A 21,382-nucleotide genomic window follows, 5' to 3' on the forward strand; every position below is an offset into this window, starting at 1 on the left:
AAAGACGGTCTGCTGACTGGCACCGTCTCCCATGAGCACCCCAAACAATCTAAAGATCATCCAGGGAGCCTTGGCACAGGTATAAATTTTTGCCTAGTTTACGCCAGTCATAAACCTTGATAAATGAGGCACTGGAGGAGGCATATGCCAGAGACGCCGTGATAAATGTGCCCCACGGTGTGTACACACACAAAAGACCACAAGAGGCGTGAGAACTTTTATTTTACTAATAAAATATGTTCAGTTGTTTACAAAGAATTATTACAACCAGTCTCACATTAAATAGAAATCATTGGAAATCAAAGCGTACCATCTGCAAGTACCAAAGCAGCAATAGAAAATGAAATATAGACCCCCCTGTCCCACCCTGTAACAGAAACAAAAACATTCTGAAACTTAACCGGCCGCCGTCATCTTAAAATTTCCAAAAGTATAAAGAACTATACACAACATGTACAGTGGAGACGCGGGAGGCGGGCTCCTTGGAATCTACATATATACAGTATAATACATACAATGAAATATGGCAGGGGAGGATGTGCTGGGGGCTAATATGGAGTGCAATTCAGTTACCATATCCTATCATAGAGCTGAACCTTGCAGCCTCCTGACCCGGGATGTAAGGCTGGGATTGTCTGATGGCCCTTCCCTAATTACTCCAAATCTAACTGAAGCCAAGATCATTTCCTAGGAACAATGTGATCAGGATAATTTATTAGAACAGGGAACCGGCAAAATAGTTTCTTATTCCCTACATAGTGACTGTTGCCACTATACCACCAGTCACATTTAGAGGATAGCAATAATCCAACATTACTGCCCTGGCAAGAAGTTTTCCACTTTCTCCATTGGGCTGCATCCTCAACATATGTATTTTTATAGACAATCCCAAAAGCCTATGACATCACTCAACTGATGTAGTTATGGTTGTGAGGATTTTAGAACATGCTAAAAGACCACGATCAGCTGACATTGTGCTATTACACAAAATGACTATCGGCCAGAACAGCCAGTAATCGGCCAGGTACGGCCAATAACTGTATCCCGTAATAGGGCCCTAAGTCTTTATGTTAAAGTATATAAGAGTATCAGGACCAGATAAAAGGTTTGTGGTGAGAAAAAAAAACTAAACAAAAAATAGGGCGACAATGAAAGTGTACACAATGGTGAGCTCAAACAATGGTAGCTTGCATATTACATCAAATGCAATAGCAACAACAGGAGATTAGTGGCTACTGTGCACAGTCAAAAACGCTGAGTACTACCAGAAACCCCTGTAGGGTTAGTCATTTAACCATGTATAATTTTTTTTACTACATTTTAGGGCAAGCTTAGCATGGGAACCTGGATTAAAAAAAAAAAAAAAAAAAAAAAAATTATTTATACATCTGTTCCCACACCAGACATCTTATAGGAGGCGAAGATTCAATCTTCTGTTCCTAAAGCAGTGACCCAATAATGAAATACGGGTCGAAAGTTTCTTTCACTTTGAACTAACAATTTTAAAGTTTCTTTGGAGAATTCCAACCTGAAAAGCTTTACATCATATTCCAAGAAAAAAAAAAAGTGTTACAATCAAATATTTTTTCTGCTTCTGGCAAAATGTGCACAATTTGTGGAGAAATATCACAAGAGTTCCCTATATCACACGTAACATACGTAAAGGAGTAAAGAAAAAGTAGTAACAACAAAAAGAAGACAAAAGACTTCAAGGAGATAATGTACAGAGCTCCTGCTACTAGAGGTGTCATGATCAGGGCCAAAACTGGGACACATCTGAATTAAATTAAATGTCAGGAACTTGGAAGAGAGAAATGTTGGCTTGCGTGGAAACTTGAGTAATGAGGCGGTTGATATGTGGATGGAAGACGATCAATAGATACACAGACCTGAAAGTATGCAGAAACTTTCCAATATGAAAAAAAAACAAGAAATGGAGCAGGAGAAATCCACGTTATCTGGTCACAACAAGTGCACAGAAGCCTATCAAGGAGTAAAGTTACACTGCTGAGCTTGAGTCGTGACCCAATATATGGCTTATGTTATGTGCTGGCCGATTTGACGACTGCTTCGAAGAGTCAGAAGCAGAAGGGTGTGATATAGAAAGTAAGGGAGACACTGCAGAACCATCGGCAGGGAGAGCTGTGGCAATTTCTGGGAAGAGAGAGGTCAAGTTGAAGTTGGACAAGTGCGAGGGGTTGGCCATGTGCATTGGAGGCATTTCTGGGAGTAGAGGGAAGGTGGTCTGGGAGAAGCCAACTGGCCTTGGTGGGGACAATATGGAACCAAACCTATTACTGTTTGGCTTTTCAGTGCTAGGATTAGGAAACATCTGATTGGAGAAATAGGGTAGGGTGAGGTCATTGGACAAACTAGGATGAGCTGGTGAATATGGAGGGTAAAAAGAGGGCAACGTGTTCTGTGGATCTACAGGGATTAGAGCAGGTGTCCGTGTGGCCGTTGTCTGTGTAACAGGAGGAATGAAAGATGCATTTGGGTTAATTGGTGGGTTCATTGTGCCCTCTGGAATGAAGGGGAAGCCAAAATTCTGGGTAAGCGAATGTTGGTCAGGGGCTGGATTGTCAGTGGACACCTGAGGGGTGTCAGGCATAAAGCGAACAATACCGGTCCTCTTTTCCGTAACAGGCTGCTGACGGCCAAGAATCATGCTACCGGGTCCAGCTAGTGGGAGATGAGGCAGGGTAGAGTCAAACATATTGCTGTGTCTTTGGTTCCCTGATCTGTTTCTTTCAGCCTGACGGGTTTTGGAATCGCTTTCCTCTTGTAGAGGGTGTCTAGAACGCTGTGCTACCGGGGGATTAGCCTGCCTCACTGTTTGCCGCTGATCACTGTTTCCATGGGAAACAGACTGATGAGAAATGGGTGGATGGACCACACCATGCATGTTAATGGAGACTTGTATATTCAGTTGGTTCTTTGCTTGCCCATCAATTGGCTGTACAGAATTAGACTTTTGCAAGGAGCTGTGAGGACTTGTATTCCTCCCTTGGATATCTCCAGAGGAAGAAGAGCTGGAGAAAGGAATATTTAAAGAATTGTTTCTTGAGTTCACTTGTCCCATCACCAAGTCACAGCTTTCTCGGTTCTGTCCTTCACTCTCTCTCCGAAGGTGCAGAGACTCACGTGTTGGTGCACAAGTGAACTCAATGCTGGAGGCTGAGTTGTACTGTGTCCTTTGATGACTAGATATCGACCTCTGATTCGCCCCAACTTGGTCTCCAATATGAGGTGCTAACAAGCTCTGCATGAAGCTCTGGTGACAAGAGCTTTCATTTTCTCGAATGGTAAGGGTATTTGCAATGGGTACTTCTTGGGGAGTTTGGTAGGGAAGGTGCTTTTGCCGATCCATTGCTGAATTAGGATTCTGGCTGATCCTATACGTTTGTGACTGCAATCCTCTAATATTGCCATTGGCACCAACTTCATTGTTTCTTGATGTCTGAACCTCAAAGGAAGCTGTCAGCTGCTGGTTTAACCCTCCTGGCTTAAAGGTCTGACAATCAGGAAGCCTCTGAGACTCCGAATTAATAGCATGTTCAATGGACATGTGGCCCTGAAGGTTATGGGGTGGTACCACTTTGTTCCTAGATACGTCAAGATACTTTCGCATTTCAATCTGCTCCGAGACCCTTGAGGCTTGGACGATTCTCTGTTCTGAATTGGAATTGCTCTTGCCTATCAGTGCCTCAGCAGAGTAACTGGAAACTCTGTTCCTTTCCTGCCTGTGAGGGGCACATGTCATGTTTGTTGGCCGAGAGACAATGCTAGCTTGGGAAACCATCTGCTGCTCCAGACTCCTTGAGGTCATAAGTCTTTGGACTTGGCTGTGACCTGATAAGTGCTCCGAGGACACAATGGATCCTTGTGAGCGGCTGATATCCTGTTGATGTTGATGGAGTATATCCTGACTTACATGACTTTGTTGGTGGGCTACATGGAGTCCCCGGGAGGGTGCATTGTTCTCACATCCCTTGTCTGCTTGGGTACTGATAAAATGGGATGGGATCTGCTGCTGTTGGAGCTGTTGATGATGGGGTTGACCGCTCTTATGCCTGTTTTGCTCTGTAAGGTGTTTCTGTTGTAGAGACAGTCGAGTGGCCTGAGCAACTTGGCCAGGATTCTGTTTCTTTTGCATCTGAACATCCTGCTGTATCATTCGCTGTTGCTGAAGGTTATGAGACTGAGAGCGGATGGAGCGTTCCACGTGTGGAACTTGTTGCTGCTGCTGCTGATACAAGTGATGGTGGTCACGCAAATGTCCGGCTTGTTGCTGCTGCTTTAAGTATGGATTGTTACTATGAAGAAGTGGTACTTGATGTTGGTTTGACTGCAAGGGTTGAAGGTGTTGGTTTCCTATGTGACCCTGTTCAGATATAGAAAGCTGGGAACTGCAACGAAGATCAGTTTGTCTTAGAGTTGGGTTCACAAAGTTATTGTTTGGAGTGAACAAATTAGTGAGACCCTCGTTGTGACTTTGGACACTACTAGATACAGATACTGATGACGAAGAGGCGTCAGACGAAACATGATTAACCAATACTTCATTCTGCTCTGCGTCGCTGTCTGAAGGCTGCAAGCGTTCAAGCCTAATAGGAGTTTGACATGGTTTTTGTCTCTTGGCTGCAGAGTGTAATCCGTCCTCATGAGCAGAACGTTTGTTCGACTCTTTTCTTCCATCTATAGTTTGTTTTAGAAGCGGCACCGTAGCCTGAGAAACCTGCATAACAGCTGGACCCATCGAGTGCAGCTGTTCATGTGCATAGTCAGAAAGAACAGTTGTAACTTCTGTGTGGCTGTCATAAGGGCTGGAGGACACGGATGGATTGGTTGATGGAGGCATGGACAAGTGTTCAGAGGTCTGCAATGCTCCTGCACAGTTAACAGCACCTGAATGTATTAAATTATTGATGCTCAGACTCGTCACACTTTGAGATTGAGAAGTGGAAATCTGTAATGAAAGGCTGGTAGAGTTTGCAACTGAACAGTGACTTTTGTCTACCAATTGATCAACACAAGGGTGGCCATTGCTGTCTAATGGGTTGAAGGAACTGGATGAAGGCGGCAGTCGAGAAATGTTTTCTTTGGCCAAATGGGGCTTGAAAGGGAGTCTACAGTCCGGGGGCAGTGTTTCTGCTTCGGAATTCCTGGGAACTGAGTCTACGACTTCCACCTGTACTCTCGATCTTCCTTTCGAAAGAGTTTCCTGATCAAAAATAGCTCTTGCGGCAACTGCCACTATATCATTTTGCTCAGAAAATCCACACCCATTAAATGGTGGCCCAAGTGATGCCCCATTACTGCCAACCTCATTCCTGTTGGTATCCGGCAACATTGATGCCACAGAAAAATTACGGCTGCTAGAACTATTGGACGTGGGCGAGTCTGTCTGTCGACTGGTAGCAGATGAGTTGCTGCCACCCTCTTGCTCAGAGATACTGGCCTGATTTGGTGCAACATGAACAACAGAGGGATTCAGAATAACAGGTTCTGGCCTTGTTTCACCCACAGAAGTAAGTTCTTTTGCCTTCACTTTTCTAAATAATGTTCCATGACTCTCAAGATCCTTTGAGTCTTCCTTTACAGAAAAGGATTTCTCACTTGGGTCATCAGTCAATATCTGGACTTCCAATAAGTCAGCAGATGTTAGAATCGGGGAGTTCACTTCTACTTGACAAGGTCTCGAAGCTGTGTCAGGGTCTGAGCTTCTACCAGCGGTTAATTCATTGGACTCTACAGCCAGAGCTTCTTGAAGGGTCTCCCTATTCTCAGGATGACTACTGCGTTCTACAATCCCCTCAAAACACTCTGATTCTGAAGTCTGTCTGTGCTCATTCTGGGTTACACAAGACTCTTGACCTGCACCAGTCTCTGTAGAGTTGGGGAAGTGTGACGGCAATGGCTCATCATGCCTTGATTCAGACGACACAGCTTCACTTTCAGAGTTTGCAAAATTTCTGACTTCATGGATTTCACCATTTATTCTATTTTCTAAGGACTGAGCTTCTGCAATATTTGCTTTCTCTTCAGCTGTCGAATACGTTGCCGGAATGGTGACTTTCTCCTTCTGAGGTTCTGTATTAGTCTGTGTTTTTAGAGGTTCTGAACAAGATGTATCTGGTTTAGTTGGTGCAGTGGAATCTTTTTTGGCAGAAGCTCCTTTCTTTGCTGTAGGTTTCTTGATTGTCTTTTTTGGCTTTACATTGGCTGGTGCAGTGCTTACAGGTTTTACCGATAATGGTTTGGCTGTTACAGATGAAGCAGAAGATATGTCAGCAACTGTGGGCATCATGTTGGATCCAGACACAGAAACACAGTTGACCGGTATGGTGCTGGAGCTTAAAGTAGCTGGTGCGGGGGGGTTAAGTGTTAACTGCAGGCAATTCTGACCAGCCATCTGAGATATATTCTGACTGAGGTTGGCCAATGCACCAAAGGTGTTAAGTGCTACATTTGTGTTAGGATCTTCACTAGTCGTTGGCTGGATGATTTGCATAGGGGTTTGGTTGGAGGATCCAGCTGATGGATTCATGGGCTGCAGTGCAAATAATTGTCCATTAAGGGAAATTGTAGGTGGCTGTTGGTTTGGTGAGGTTGTGGACACAGGCACTTGCTGTGTGGCACTAGATGACTGCACAGGGGTAGGCCTGGGCAATATGTGAACAAGATGTTTCCCCCCAAATGTCTGTGGTAGCACTGTGCCTTGTACAGGATTTGAAGGGCATACGACTGTATTGGCTGCATTGATGGGCATCACCACAGAAGGGGTTGGCTGGGCCGTCATAATAGGGAGAGTGTTCTGGTTAGGGGTTGTTTGGATTATAACTATTTGCTGACCCACGGGTGGTTTAGGAACAGGCGGACGGGGTGCAGGTGCTGGTGGTTGAAGTAATATAATGTTTTGATTGGCTGGTGAAGTATTTATTGCAGTACCAAATGGCTGGGCCACCTGAATTACTTGCACAGGTGGATGTAGGGGTAGAATATTGGTTGTGCTTTGTGGTTGTGGCTGGCTTATGAGCGATTGGACTTGTACAGGCTGACAAGAAGGCATTTTCACCATTACTTGTTCTACGGGTTTGACTTCGGAAGAGGCCACATTGTTCAGGTTTATGCAAGCGGTAACTGGCTGGGTATGCAGTGTATCTTTGGAGGCCACTGGCTGTTCATTCAATACTGTAGGAATAACAGCAGATGATGACTGACTCACTGGCTGAACTGTGTTTCCAGCAAGTTGCAATGTCGTCCATGTAGTTTGAGTATTTCCATCTGATGGCATTCGAGACAGACTTCCAACACTCTTTAGATCCGGTAATGCCAAAGACATCGGCCAGCTAGTCTCCAGAGAAGACGCAGACAACGTGGACACACTGGAACCAGCCTGAACATCTACAGTTGTATTTATTTCTCCTGAATGGATGGTGATCCCCATGCTCGATCCAATATCAATGACAGGCAAAATTTCTCTCGGTACATCCTTTCCAATTTCAACACAACTGGAAGCTCCAGACTTCTCATGACTATCTGTAGACAGATGCAAACTTATCCCAGGCACGATGGCTTGCGATACTTGTGATGGAAAATTGCTGTTGACAGATACAACAGTCTTGTGCATGGTGTCCACATTTTGGACGATAGAACATTTTGCACCATTGCCTTCTTGGGAAGAACAGGTCATTAGACCTATGGTACTAGTTGTAGGAGGACCTGCAGAACTGGTTGGGGAGTGTACTGCTTCTTTGCCCTTGGACTGGATGAGGTTTGCTGTGCTCTGTACTGTGGTCACAGGAAGACTCGATTCATCTTGACTTGTGGTTAACGTTGTTGAATTTTGCTGCCACGTTTTGTCCAAAGGGTACACCCCAGCAATGGTGATGGGTGTCACTAGGTTGCACGTTCTTTGCACTGGGACTACGTTGGCCGTTTGCTTCTGGAGGTTATGACCCACATTGAAGGTAATGCCGTGCACTGCGGTGCCCTGGTTAGAAGAACCCAGCTGGCTAGTGTTTAGGCAAAGAGGAAGCTTTTGAGCTTGGTCAGCTGCAGCGATCAATGAAGTCTTTGAGTTTCTCGCATTTCCTTTCCAATTTAATGTTGGGTCGTCATATAAGCAGATGTCATTGCTCTTCAATAATTCTATATACCGAGCATTTTCCTTCTGGATCTCCGCCAGCTCTCTTCTCAGTTTTTTGATCTCACTTGCTGTAAAACAAGGTAACATTTAATAAGTTGTTTATTATATTAAAAGGGTAACGTCCTTTCCTACATATCCCTCTAACCCATAATCAGCTGGTATCAGTCTCACCTTGCTCCTTATTCCCTCCGTTCAGTAGCAGCTCATCGTTCTGACGCTTCAGTTCTGTGATGTACTTGAACGCCTGGTCCAGAATCATATTTTTGCTCTGATGAAGACAAGATTATAACGTATTAAAAGGGGAACATTATTTAAAGGGTATTTCACCTTTTTGTTTTCTTTCCAAATCAACTGGTGCCAGAAAATGCCAGAGATCTGTAATTTAGTTATATAAAAAAAAAAAAAAAAAAAAAATCAAATCTTCCAGCACTTATTAGCTGCTGTATGTCCTGCAGAAAGCGATATTCTTTCAGCACAAAAAAAAAAAAAGGGGTGGGGAAATTGATGCCTGATAATACAGTCAGGAGGTAGTGCCACATGTTCCAAAAAGGGGGGTGAAGGTGGAGTCCCACCAAATATACCACATATCAGTGAAGAAAAAAATAATAATACAACCTTAGGACTGCTGCTGAAAGTAAGGGGGTACCTCACCCCTCCAAGAGAAACCATCATCTCGCTTTCTCACCCTCAAATTTTGAAGCATGGTGCTAAGCAATTTTTAGCAACCCCACAGCAAGTTAAGAATTGTGCTTGGGGACAAAGGACCGCTGTTACCATGATTGGCGGAAGTTCCAGCGAAGTGGAACCTACATTTTTATACCGGGATAACCTATTTAACATCCCTATTGTGATCAGATTGTGATGAATGCTGAAATACCTGTTTAAGTGCTGGAGAGCACGGGATGAGGTCCCCGATCCGATTAATTCCAGAATTTATTTTTTTCTTCCTATGTCTCTCCACTAAAAGCAAGAAAAATAAATAAATAAATAAAAGGAAAACATATTGCATGGTGACGACAACAGAAATAACTTTGCAGCCAGTTAATCTCTAGAAGCTAGAGTTGACGGCAACTGCAGCGTCTGAGGGGATAGACAGAGCTAGGTGTTATCCTTGTCCTTATACTTTCTGTACCCCAACTTTCTTTGTTCCCATTTACACTGTCTTTGTTTAAAATACAACCTTTTGATCATGTCTTTTTTTTCAATTTACCCATTTGCATTTTTGTCTGTTTTTTGATCTTTTTTTTATAATGGAAGTCAATGGAAAAACGGATCTACACAAATGCACATAAATACATTTTTGCAAAAGAAAAAAAAAAAAACGGACAGCAAAAACCACAGTGTGAAGTTTGAGGAGCTGCCAAAGTTTGGTCACTCTTACCCCTATGGGGCACGAGTGACTGAATGTCACCATACTGTCAGCACATTCTAGTGGCTGCTTTATAGGAAGCTATATTACAGCTGACAACCTTCAATCTTCAATGCAAAACAAGACGTCTCTAACTCTCTTACCCTCATTGTGAGACTCTCGGTTTTTCTTCCTAGGAAATTAAAAAAATATACATTATATAGGTTACTATATACAGGGCCGTTTAATACACTGGTGGGCCCAGTGCACAGACCTCAAGAGTGGGCCCCCTCTCCTTATAAAGCTTAACTGAATTATATTTATCAGGTATTATTACTGGTGCATTATACTCAGTGCATCAGGTTTTATGACCAGTTATAAAAAGGGAGTATGGTCGGAGGGCATTCCTATGTCAGGTACAATACCCCTAAATCTTTATGAATAATGGAGAGTGAAGCTAGTGGGGGCACGTACAGACCAAATATCACCACTGGAACAGTTTCTAGCTATAACAGGTTCCCACTGTAGGGAGTATGGGTGTGTAAGCTCTTGTGTCCCCCCAGTCGTCCTCCTACAGACTAGGGGCACAGGAGCTTACAGACTAGGACTGGGGGGACAGAGGAGCTTACAGACTAGGAGGACTGGGGGGGACACAGGAGCTTACAGACTAGGAGGACTGGGGGGACACAGGAGCTTACAGACTAGGAGGACTGGGGGGGACACAGGAGCGTACAGACTAGGAGGACTGGGGGGACACAGGAGCTTACAGACTAGGAGGACTGGAGGACTGGGGGGACACAGGAGCTTACAGACTAGGAGGAGGACTGTGGGGACACAGGAGCTTACAGACTAGGAGGAGGACTGTGGGGACACAGGAGCTTACAGACTAGGAGGACTGGGGGGACACAGGAGCTTACAGACTAGGAGGAGGACTGGGGGGACACAGGAGCTTACAGACTAGGAGGAGGACTGGGGGACACAGGAGCTTACAGACTAGGAGGAGGACTGGGGGGACACAGGAGCTTACAGACTAAGAGGAGGACTGGGGGAACACAGGAGCTTACAGACTAGGAGGAGGACTGGGGGGACACAGGAGCTTACAGACTAGGAGGAGGACTGGGGGGACACAGGAGCTTACAGACTAGGAGGAGGACTGGGGGGGGGACATAGGAGCTTACAGACTAGGAGGAGGACTGGGGGGGGACACAGGACCTTACAGACTAGGAGGACTGGGGGGGGACACAGGAGCTTACAGACTAGGAGGACTGTGGGGACACAGGAGCTTACAGACTAGGAGGAGGACTGGGGGGGACACAGGAGCTTACAGACTAGGAGGACTGGGGGACACAGGAGCTTACAGACTAGGAGGAGGACTGGGGGGGACACAGGAGCTTACAGACTAGGAGGACTGGGGGGACACAGGAGCTTACAGACTAGGAGGAGGACGGGGTGGACACAGGAGCTTACAGACTAGGAGGAGGACTGGGGGGGACACAGGAGCTTACAGACTAGGAGGAGGACTGGGGGGACACAGGAGCTTACAGACTAGGAGGAGGACTGGGGGACACAGGAGCTTACAGACTAGGAGGACTGGGGGGACACAGGAGCTTACAGACTAGGAGGAGGACTGGGGGACACAGGAGCTTACAGACTAGGAGGACTGGGGGGACACAGGAGCTTACAGACTAGGAGGACTGGGGGACACAGGAGCTTACAGACTAGGAGGACTGGGGGACACAGGAGCTTACAGACTAGGAGGAGGACTGGGGGGACACAGGAGCTTACAGACTAGGAGGACTGGGGGGACACAGGAGCTTACAGACTAGAAGGAGGACTGGGGGGGGACACAGGAGCTTACAGACTAGGAGGACTGGGGGACTGTGGGGACACAGAAGCGTACAGACTAGGAGGACTGGGGGGACACAGGAGCTTACAGACTAGGAGGACTGGGGGGGACACAGGAGCTTACAAACTAGGAGGACTGGGGGGGACACAGGAGCTTACAGACTAGGAGGAGGACTGGGGGGGGGGACACAGGAGCTTACAGACTAGGAGGACTGGGGGGACACAGGAGCTTACAGACTAGGAGGACTGGGGGGACATAGGAGCTTACAGACTAGGAGGAGGACTGGGGGGGGACACAGGAGCTTACAGACTAGGAGGACTGGGGGGACATAGGAGCTTACAGACTAGGAGGACTGGGGGGGGACACAGGAGCTTACAGACTAGGAGGAGGACTGGGGGGGGACACAGGAGCTTACAGACTAGGAGGACTGGGGGACACAGGAGCTTACAGACTAGGAGGAGGACTGGGGGACACAGGAGCTTACAGACTAGGAGGAGGACTGGGGGACACAGGAGCTTACAGACTAGGAGGATTGGGGGGGGACACAGGAGCTTACAGACTAGGAGGACTGGGGGGACACAGGAGCTTACAGACTAGGAGGAGGACTGGGGGGGGGGACACAGGAGCTTACAGACTAGGAGGAGGACTGGGGGACACAGGAGCTTACAGACTAGGAGGATTGGGGGGGACACAGGAGCTTACAGACTAGGAGGAGGACTGGGGGGACATAGGAGCTTACAGACTAGGAGGACTGGGGGGACACAGGAGCTTACAGACTAAGAGGAGGACTGGGGGACACAGGAGCTCACAGACTAGGAGGAGGACTGGGGGGACATAGGAGCTTACAGACTAGGAGGACTGGGGGGACACAGGAGCTTACAGACTAGGAGGACTGGGGGGGGACACAGGAGCTCACAGACTAGGAGGAGGACTGGGGGGGACACAGGAGCTTACAGACTAGGAGGAGGACTGGGGGGACACAGGAGCTTACAGACTAGGAGGAGGACTGGGGGGACATAGGAGCTTACAGACTAGGAGGAGGACTGGGGGGGACACAGGAGCTTACAGACTAGGAGGACTGGGGGGGGACACAGGAGCTTACAGACTAGGAGGAGGACTGGGGGGGACACAGGAGCTTACAGACTAGGAGGACTGGGGGGGGGGGACACAGGAGCTTACAGACTAGGAGGACTGGGGGGGGACACAGGAGCTTACAGACTAGGAGGAGGACTGGGGGGGACACAGGAGCTTACAGACTAGGAGGACTGGGGGGGGGACACAGGAGCTTACAGACTAGGAGGACTGGGGGGGGGACACAGGAGCTTACAGACTAGGAGGACTGGGGGGGGACACAGGAGCTTACAGACTAGGAGGACTGGGGGGACACAGGAGCTTACAGACTAGGAGGAGGACTGGGGGGGCACAGGAGCTTACAGACTAGGAGGGGGACTGGGGGACACAGGAGCTTACAGACTAGGAGGGGGACTGGGGGACACAGGAGCTTACAGACTAGGAGGAGGACTGGGGGAACACAGGAGCTTACAGACTAGGAGGACTGGGGGGACACAGGAGCTTACAGACTAGGAGGACTGGGGGGGACACAGGAGCTTACAGACTAGGAGGACTGGGGGGACACAGGAGCTTACAGACTAGGAGGACTGGGGGGACACAGGAGCTTACAGACTAGGAGGACTGGGGGGACACAGGAGCTTACAGACTAGGAGGACTGGGGGGACACAGGAGCTTACAGACTAGGAAGACTGACTCAGACCTTCTAGTCTGTAAGATCTTGTGACCCCCATCATACTAAGACTAAGATCCTGGGAAAGCTGGGTGGCCTCAGTCATACAACAATATAAGATGCAGGAAAGCTGGGTGGCCTCAGTCATACAACAATATAAGATGCAGGAAAGCTGGGTGGCCTCAGTCATACAACAATATAAGATGCAGGAAAGCTGGGTGGCCTCAGTCATACAACAATATAAGATGCAGGAAAGCTGGGTGGCCTCAGTCATACAACAATATAAGATGCAGGAAAGCTGGGTGGCCTCAGTCATACAACAATATAAGATGCAGGAAAGCTGGATGGCCTCAGTCATACAACAATATAAGATGCAGGAAAGCTGGGTGGCCTCAGTCATACAACAATATAAGATGCAGGAAAGCTGGGTGGCCTCAGTCATACAACAATATAAGATGCAGGAAAGCTGGGTGACTTCTGAATGGCAGTGTTAAAATACCACCTGTGGTCTGTGCCGGGGGCGGGGCTTGAGACCAGGGGGTGGGGTTTAACGGGACATACTCCGGACAGGTCCGGTGGGCCCCCAGCTTCAATTCCCCCCTCCACACCTCGCTACTACTACTTACATCCTTTGTGCAGGTGCTGCTCCCAGCCTCCACACACTCTGCCTGGGGAGAGGCTGGATGCTTGTGAAGTCGCACTGCCTCCTGGGCTCCCCCGCAGACAGGGCCAGCAGAGCATGGAGTGCAGCCTGTAGCTGCTTCCTGTAAGACCCGGTCACTCTGCACTGTGCAGGGTGACCGGGTCTCATAGGAAGCAGCTACAGTCCTCCTCCTTCCCGACCACCACCAGCCCCGCACTGCCACAGGTGTCACAGAGCGCCGACACTTGTGTCTTCAGATCCTTCCCCTTCACTGCTCTCCTCAGCCGGGGGGCCCCTGTCACGTGATCTGAACTAGGGGGCCCAGTGCACGTGCACCATATGCACCTAGGTTAAAGCGGCCCTGACTATATAGGTCACTCATCATATAATATCACAAATACAAGGTTCTGCAGTGATCTCCACTCCACAGTGATCATCCAGCATGACCTGACCTGCTAACACTTATCGTTTTGCAACAGCTGAAAAGTCACAGGTTGAAAACTATTGCAGTAAAACAATAACATTACTACAGGCACCTTATATAACTAAAGTCTCTGCCATGTGACCTGCAGTACTTGTCTCGGCGGTTGTGGGGCGCTCTTACCTGTGCTTGGTTTTGTTAGGACTTGCATTCTGAGTCATCTCCGGCATGCTTACATTCAAGGACTGGTCACTTGGGGACAAGAAGAATAGAAGGATGTGAATGATAGGACCAAAGCATTTGTATATATACATAGTATAGCATTGTATACAAGGAGAAGATATAGAGATAACGGAAGGCGATAAAACTTCCTGAAATATTACTGCAGCCATAGAGGTGCAGTCATCTTCTAATCCAGCGTCCTAAGATCCAAAACAGTTAGTCGCAGTAAAGGTTTTCTTGTTTCAAATGTAAAGTTCTTCACCCTAACTTATAAAAGAGGTAATCCGGGGAAAAAATATTTTTCAAATAAACTGGGATCAATGTTATACAGACTTGTAAATTACTTCTATTAAAAAAGTAAAAGCTGCTGTATATTCAGAGCAGGAGAGGTTTTCTATGGGGATTTGCTGCTGCTCTGAACAGTTCCTGACATGGACAGAGGTGGCAGCAGAGAGCACTGTGTCAGACTGGAGAGAATACACCATTTCCTGCAGGACATACAGCAGCTCATAAGTACTGGAAGACTGGAGATTTTTTTTTTTAAATAAAAATAATTTCCATTTGTATAACTTTCTAGGACCAGTTGATTTTAGTTTTTTTTTTTTCTCTGAAGTACCTCATTAACCTCTTAAGGACATATGACGTACCCCTACGTCATATGTCCTCACTTGCACTTAAAAGCGGGGCCGCGCAGCAGCCCCGCTTTCAAGTGCCGCGATCCCGGGTGCCGCGTGTAGCCCGGGACCGCCGCTATTAGCGGGCACGGTCTGATCGCCGTGCCCGCTAATTAGCTAATCGGAGGCAGCTGTCAAAGTTGACAGCTGCCTCCGATTACCGGAGGCAACGTTTCCCTGGTGTCTAGTGGGGGAGATCGCTCCTCCGGGACCTTGTCCCGGAGGAGCGATCTCCGCTACTGATGCCGGCCGGGGACGCGTCCAAGATGGCGCCGTCCTCGGCTCGGCACTCGTTCGTTTTCGGCTGCAGCAGCCGAAAGCAAACGAGTGCCGATCTCATGGATCTCTGCAGCATATCTATGCTGCAGAGATCTCAATGAGAGATCCAAGTGTATATACTAGAAGTCCCCCAGGGGGGCTTCTAGTATATGTGTAAAAAAAAAAAAAAAAAAAAAGTGTTGTTAATAGTAAAAAGCCCCCTCCCCTAATAAAAGTCTGAATCACCCCCCTTTTCCCAGGTTTTAAATAAAAGTAAACAAATAAATAAATAAATAAACATGTTTGCTATCGCCGCGTGCGTAATCGCCCGAACTATTAATTAATCACATTCCTGATCTCGTACGGTAAACGGCGTCAGCGCAAAAAAAATCCCAAAGTGCAAAATTGCGCATTTTTGGTCGCATCAAATCCAGAAAAAATGTAATATAAAGCGATCAAAAAGTCGTATATGCGCAATCAAGGTACCGATAGAAAGATCAAATCATGGCGCAAAAAATGACACCTCGCACAGCCCCATAGACCAAAGGATAAAAGCGCTATAAGCCTGGGAATGGAGCGATTTTAAGGCACGTATATTGGTTAACAACGGTTTGAATTTTTTACAGGCCATCAGATACAATATAAGTTATACATGTTATATATCGTTTTAATCGTAACGACTTGAGGAACATGCATAACAAGTCAGTTTTACCACAGGGCGAATGGCGTAAAAACACATTTCCCCCAAATAAAAGAAATGCGGGTTTTTTTTCAATTTCACCACACTTTGAATTTTTTCCTGGTTTCGCAGTGTACTTTATGCAAAAATTCAGCCTGTAATTGCAAAGTACAATTAGTGAAGCAAAAAATAAGGGGTCATGTGAGTTTCTAGGTGGAAAAATGCAAGTGCTATGACCTTTTAAACACAAGGAGGAAAAACCGAAAACGTAAAAACGAAAATGGGCCATGTCCTTAAAGGGTTAAATGGCATCAATACCAGATAAGTAAAGTGTACTTATCAAGAACACTCAGTGACCCCACCAGCAGAATAGTGAGTGCAGCTCTGCAGTATAATACAGGATGTAACTCAGGATCAGTAATGTAATGTATGTACACAGTGACCCCACCAGCAGAATAGTGAATGCAGCTCTGCAGTATAATACAGGATGTAACTCAGGATCAGTAATGTATGTACACAGTGACCTCATCAGCAGAATAGAGAGTGCAGCTCTGGAGTATAATACAGGATGTAACTCAGGGTAAGTACAGGATCAGTAATGTTATATGTGTACACAGTGACCTCACCAGCAGAATAATGAGCGCAGCTCTAAAAATATAATACAGGATGTAACTCAGGATAAAGACAAGATCAACAAAACACTCTCCATCAGACAGTAATGTCTTCACCTCCAAAGTTAGGCCTGGACGTATTGTGGTCTCACTCTGGCTTCACCATCCTCATCTTCATTACATCCTGGTTCTCGTGGCTGAGGAGTCTTGTCATCCCTCATTCTACTTGGCACTAGGAGGAGAGAAACAACATGTTAGTCACTGGCTGCTGATCTGACTAAATAAACATCAAACCTTCAGGCTGGGATCACGTATAGTATTTTTCACCAAAAGCTAACATGGAATCAGAAGGTAAAAAAAGGAACAAAAATTCACAGGAAGACTCTAACCTGCTGTAAGATTCCCTTTAAGGCCCTGCTAAGCCACCCCCCCCCCCCCCCCCAAAAAAAAAAAATATAAAATGTATACATACAAAGTAACGTATTTTTAATAAAAATACATAACTTTGTATTATTACTTTTATAAATCCAATGTATAGTGTACTATTTACTTATAGACGACAGCGACACTGGCCCCTCTGCTGCCACTGATGTTTGTTTCGGGAACTGCCCTGCTGTGCTCGATACTCTTTTTAAAATTAAAATAAACTTATTATTACAAAGCAGGCTGACAGCTGAAGAACATCGGTGGGTGCCGGCTGCTATCATGAGTGGGCACTTACTGTCAGTAACCCCACAGATACCACAGTCAATAAGGTGATCGGCATGGTGTTCTGCCAGTTACTGCCACCATCAGAGCTCCAGGTCCTCTGAAAGCCTCAGGTCTAATAGTCCAACCACATATAGCATATACCAGCACTACAACATTCTGAAAAAAGTTAAAATATCACGATAATCGTGATCCTGACTGTGGTGCATAGAGATCAATCGGGATTTATGCCTGGCCGATCCACCACTCATAACATCCGGAGGATCCAGGTGGCGGAACCGGTAGGCACAGTGCTGGATGGGGACTGGGCCTTGGCCAAGGCCTTTAACTCCGTAGAATAGGGCTTTCTTCTGGAGGTTCTACGTAGGTTTGGGTTGGGAGACCGCTTCATAAAATGCGTGGATATCATCTACAAGGCCCCTAGGGCACAAGATCTGGTGAATGGAATTTGCTCTACTTCCTTTGCACTTGGCCAGGGATGCCGTCTGTTTCCCCTGCTGTTTGCGGTGGCGATAAAGGCCCTGGCGCTTCTAATTCGGCAGGACCCACGGGCAGTTGGCATGTCTATTGGAAACAGGGAGGACAAAATCGGCTTATATGCCGACAATCTGATCTTACATGTGGCCGAGATGTTTATCTTGTTGTTTCACCTGTTTATTTTTGGAGTGCTGATGTAACCTTCTCTGCACAAAATTCAATAAATTGAATTTAAAAAATATATAATATAATAATAATATACATACAGTAAATATATATATTTATTTTTTTATTCGATTTATTGAATTTTGTGCAATAGCTTTGTGTGTATATATATATATATATATATACACATACATACAAACATATATACATATAAATAAACTATAATAATCTGTATCACACCATAATCCTATACAGAAGAAACCGCAAAAAACAAAACGAACACAATGAAACCCAAACCTAAATCCCTATATGCAGAAAAATAATGTTAATGATCCCAATACCTGTATAATAATAATACCCCTGTCATATCCCCTCATACCCTATACCTGTATAATAATACCCCTGTCATATCCCCTCATACCCTATACCTGTATAATAATACCCCTGTCATATCCCCTCATACCCTATACCTGTATAATAATAATACCCCCTGTCATATCCCCTCATACCCTATACCTGTATAATAATACCCCTGTCATATCCCCTCATACCCTATACCTGTATAATAATAATACCCCCTGTCATATCCCCTCATACCCTATACCTGTATGATAATAATACCCCTGTCATATCCCCTCATACCCTATACCGGTATAATAATAATAATACCCCTGTCATATCCCCTCATACCCTATACCGGTATAATAATAATAATACCCCCTGTCATATCCCCTCATACCCTATACCGGTATAATAATAATATCCCTGTCATATCCCCTCATACCCTATACCTGTATAATAATAATACCCCTGTCATATCCCCTCATACCCTATACCGGTATAATAATAATAATATCCCTGTCATATCCCCTCATACCCTATACCGGTATAATAATAATAATACCCCTGTCATATCCCCTCATACCCTATACCTGTATAATAATACCCCTGTCATGTCCCCTCATACCCTATACCTGTATAATAATAATACCCCTGTCATATCCCCTCATACCCTATACCTGTATAATAATACCCCTGTCATATCCCCTCATACCCTATACCTGTATAATAATACCCCTGTCATATCCCCTCATACCCCATACCTGTATAATAATAATACCCCTGTCATATCCCCTCATACCCTATACCTGTATAATAATACCCCTGTCATGTCCCCTCATACCCTATACCTGTATAATAATAATAATACCTCCTGTCATATCCCCTCATACCCTATACCTGTATAATAATAATAATAATACCTCCTGTCATATCCCCTTATACCCTATACCTGTATAATAATACCCCTGTCATATCCCCTCATACCCTATACCTGTATAATAATAATACCCCTGTCATATCCCCTTACACCCTATACCTGTATAATAATACCCCTGTCATATCCCCTCATACCTGTATAATAATAATATCCCTGTCATATCCCCTCATACCCTATACCTGTATAATAATAATATCCCTGTCATATCTCCTCATACCCTATACCTGTATAATAATAATATCCCTGTCATATCCCCTCATACCCTATACCTGTATAATATTAATACCCCTGTCATATCCCCTCATACCCTATACCTGTATAATAATACCCCTGTCATATCCCCTCATACCCCATACCTGTATAATAATATCCCTGTCATATCCCCTCATACCCTATACCTGTATAATAATAATAATACCCCTGTCATATCCCCTCATACCCTATACTTGGGGGGTATAGGGTATGAGGGGATATGACAGGGATATTATTATTATACAGGTATAGGGTATGAGGGGATATGACAGGGGTATTATTATTATACAGGTATAGGGTATGAGGGGATATGACAGGGGTATTATTATACAGGTATAGGGTATGAGGAGATATGACAGGGGTATTATTATTATACAGGTATAGGGTATGAGGGGATATGACAGGGATATTATTATTATACAGGTATAGGGTATGAGGAGATATGACAGGGATATTATTATTATACAGGTATAGGGTATGAGGGGATATGACAGGGGTATTATTATTATACAGGTATAGGGTATGATGGGATATGACAGGGGTATTATTATACAGGTATAGGGTATGAGGGGATATGACAGGGGTATTATTATACAGGTATAGGGTATGAGGAGATATGACAGGGGTATTATTATTATACAGGTATAGGGTATGAGGGGATATGACAGGGATATTATTATTATACAGGTATAGGGTATGAGGGGATATGACAGGGGTATTATTATTATACAGGTATAGGGTATGATGGGATATGACAGGGGTATTATTATACAGGTATAGGGTATGAGGGGATATGACAGGGGTATTATTATACAGGTATAGGGTATGAGGAGATATGACAGGGGTATTATTATACAGGTATAGGGTATGAGGGGATATGACAGGGGTATTATTATACAGGTATAGGGTATGAGGGGATATGACAGGGGTATTATTATTATTATACAGGTATAGGGTATGAGGAGATATGACAGTGGTATTATTATTATACAGGTATAGGGTATGAGGAGATATGACAGGGGTATTATTATCATACAGGTATAGGGTATGAGGGGATATGACAGGGGTATTATTATTATTATTATACAGGTATAGGGTATGAGGGGATATAACAGGGGGTATTATTATTATACAGGTATAGGGTATGAGGGGATATGACAGGGATATTATTATACAGGTATAGGGTATGAGGGGATATGACAGGGGTATTATTATACAGGTATAGGGTATGAGGGGATAAGAGAGGGGTATTATTATTATTATTATTATACAGGTATGAGGTGATGTTTAGCAGTGGGGGAGGGGATATAATATTTATTACCCTATACCTGTGTAATAATATCTCCTCTGTGGGGTCTCACTGTCACATGACTATAAGTCCCCCTCCCCCATAACACCTCGTAGACCACCCGTTCACCGTCCGTTCTCGCCGCTGCCCCCAGGAGCCCGGGCATACACACCTCAGTTCCCGCCGAACCTCCTCAGCCCCGGGGCCGGTCCCCGGTGGGACCTCCAGACCCCCGAAGCGACCCCGCCAGCCAACCAAACCCGACCCCAGCACCGAGATCCTGAACACTACCAGCACCACAGCCAATCACCGCCCAGCGACTACAGCTTGTAGCCAATAGGCATGTAGCTCTTTGGATAGACACTTCTCGTACCCAATTAGTGTGGAAAAGGAGATCGAGGGGGCGGGGATATCCGTACGACGAAAAAAAATGGACGGCACTATGTTGCAAAATCGAGGAAGTGTTTTGGTTTGCTGCTTTTTTGATTGACTTTATTAGTGCCTAATAGGATTCAAGGGGCGGGGTTACTGTTAGGGTACAAACACAGTTGCCCGAGCCGTCTATGGCAGGTAAACTCGCAGCAGGGAAGTATATTTCTGCTGCGAGTTTGTCCGCAG

The 21,382-nt window shown here is 45.6% G+C and overlaps 1 protein-coding gene across 1 annotated transcript; it reads right to left on the reverse strand.

Annotated features, from left to right (window-relative positions):
- Positions 1-217: 217 nt before the first annotated feature.
- USF3 (upstream transcription factor family member 3) lies at positions 218-21,075 on the reverse strand. The gene is made up of 7 exons (XM_069946164.1): positions 20,937-21,075; positions 16,713-16,827; positions 14,335-14,403; positions 9,665-9,693; positions 9,030-9,112; positions 8,324-8,420; positions 218-8,220 (listed from the first exon to the last, which is right to left on the reverse strand). The coding sequence occupies exons 3-7, from the start codon at positions 14,379-14,381 to the stop codon at positions 2,000-2,002; spliced, it is 6,477 nt and encodes a 2,158-aa protein (XP_069802265.1). The 5' UTR covers positions 14,382-14,403; positions 16,713-16,827; positions 20,937-21,075; the 3' UTR covers positions 218-1,999.
- Between the last annotated feature and the right edge of the window lie 307 nt (positions 21,076-21,382).

Source organism: Dendropsophus ebraccatus, chromosome 11 (assembly GCF_027789765.1).
Source record: "Dendropsophus ebraccatus isolate aDenEbr1 chromosome 11, aDenEbr1.pat, whole genome shotgun sequence".
Taxonomy (NCBI): domain Eukaryota; kingdom Metazoa; phylum Chordata; class Amphibia; order Anura; family Hylidae; genus Dendropsophus; species Dendropsophus ebraccatus.

Coding starts and splice junctions, on each gene's coding strand:
- USF3 (XM_069946164.1), bottom strand. CDS start 14,381: ATGCCGGAGATGACTCAGAATGCAAGTCCTAACAAAACCAAGCACAG. Junction 9,113..9,664: donor CCGAGAGTCTCACAATGAGG/GTAAGAGAGTTA, acceptor TCTTGCTTTTAG/TGGAGAGACATAGGAAGAAA. Junction 8,221..8,323: donor CGGAGGGAATAAGGAGCAAG/GTGAGACTGATA, acceptor CTTGTTTTACAG/CAAGTGAGATCAAAAAACTG.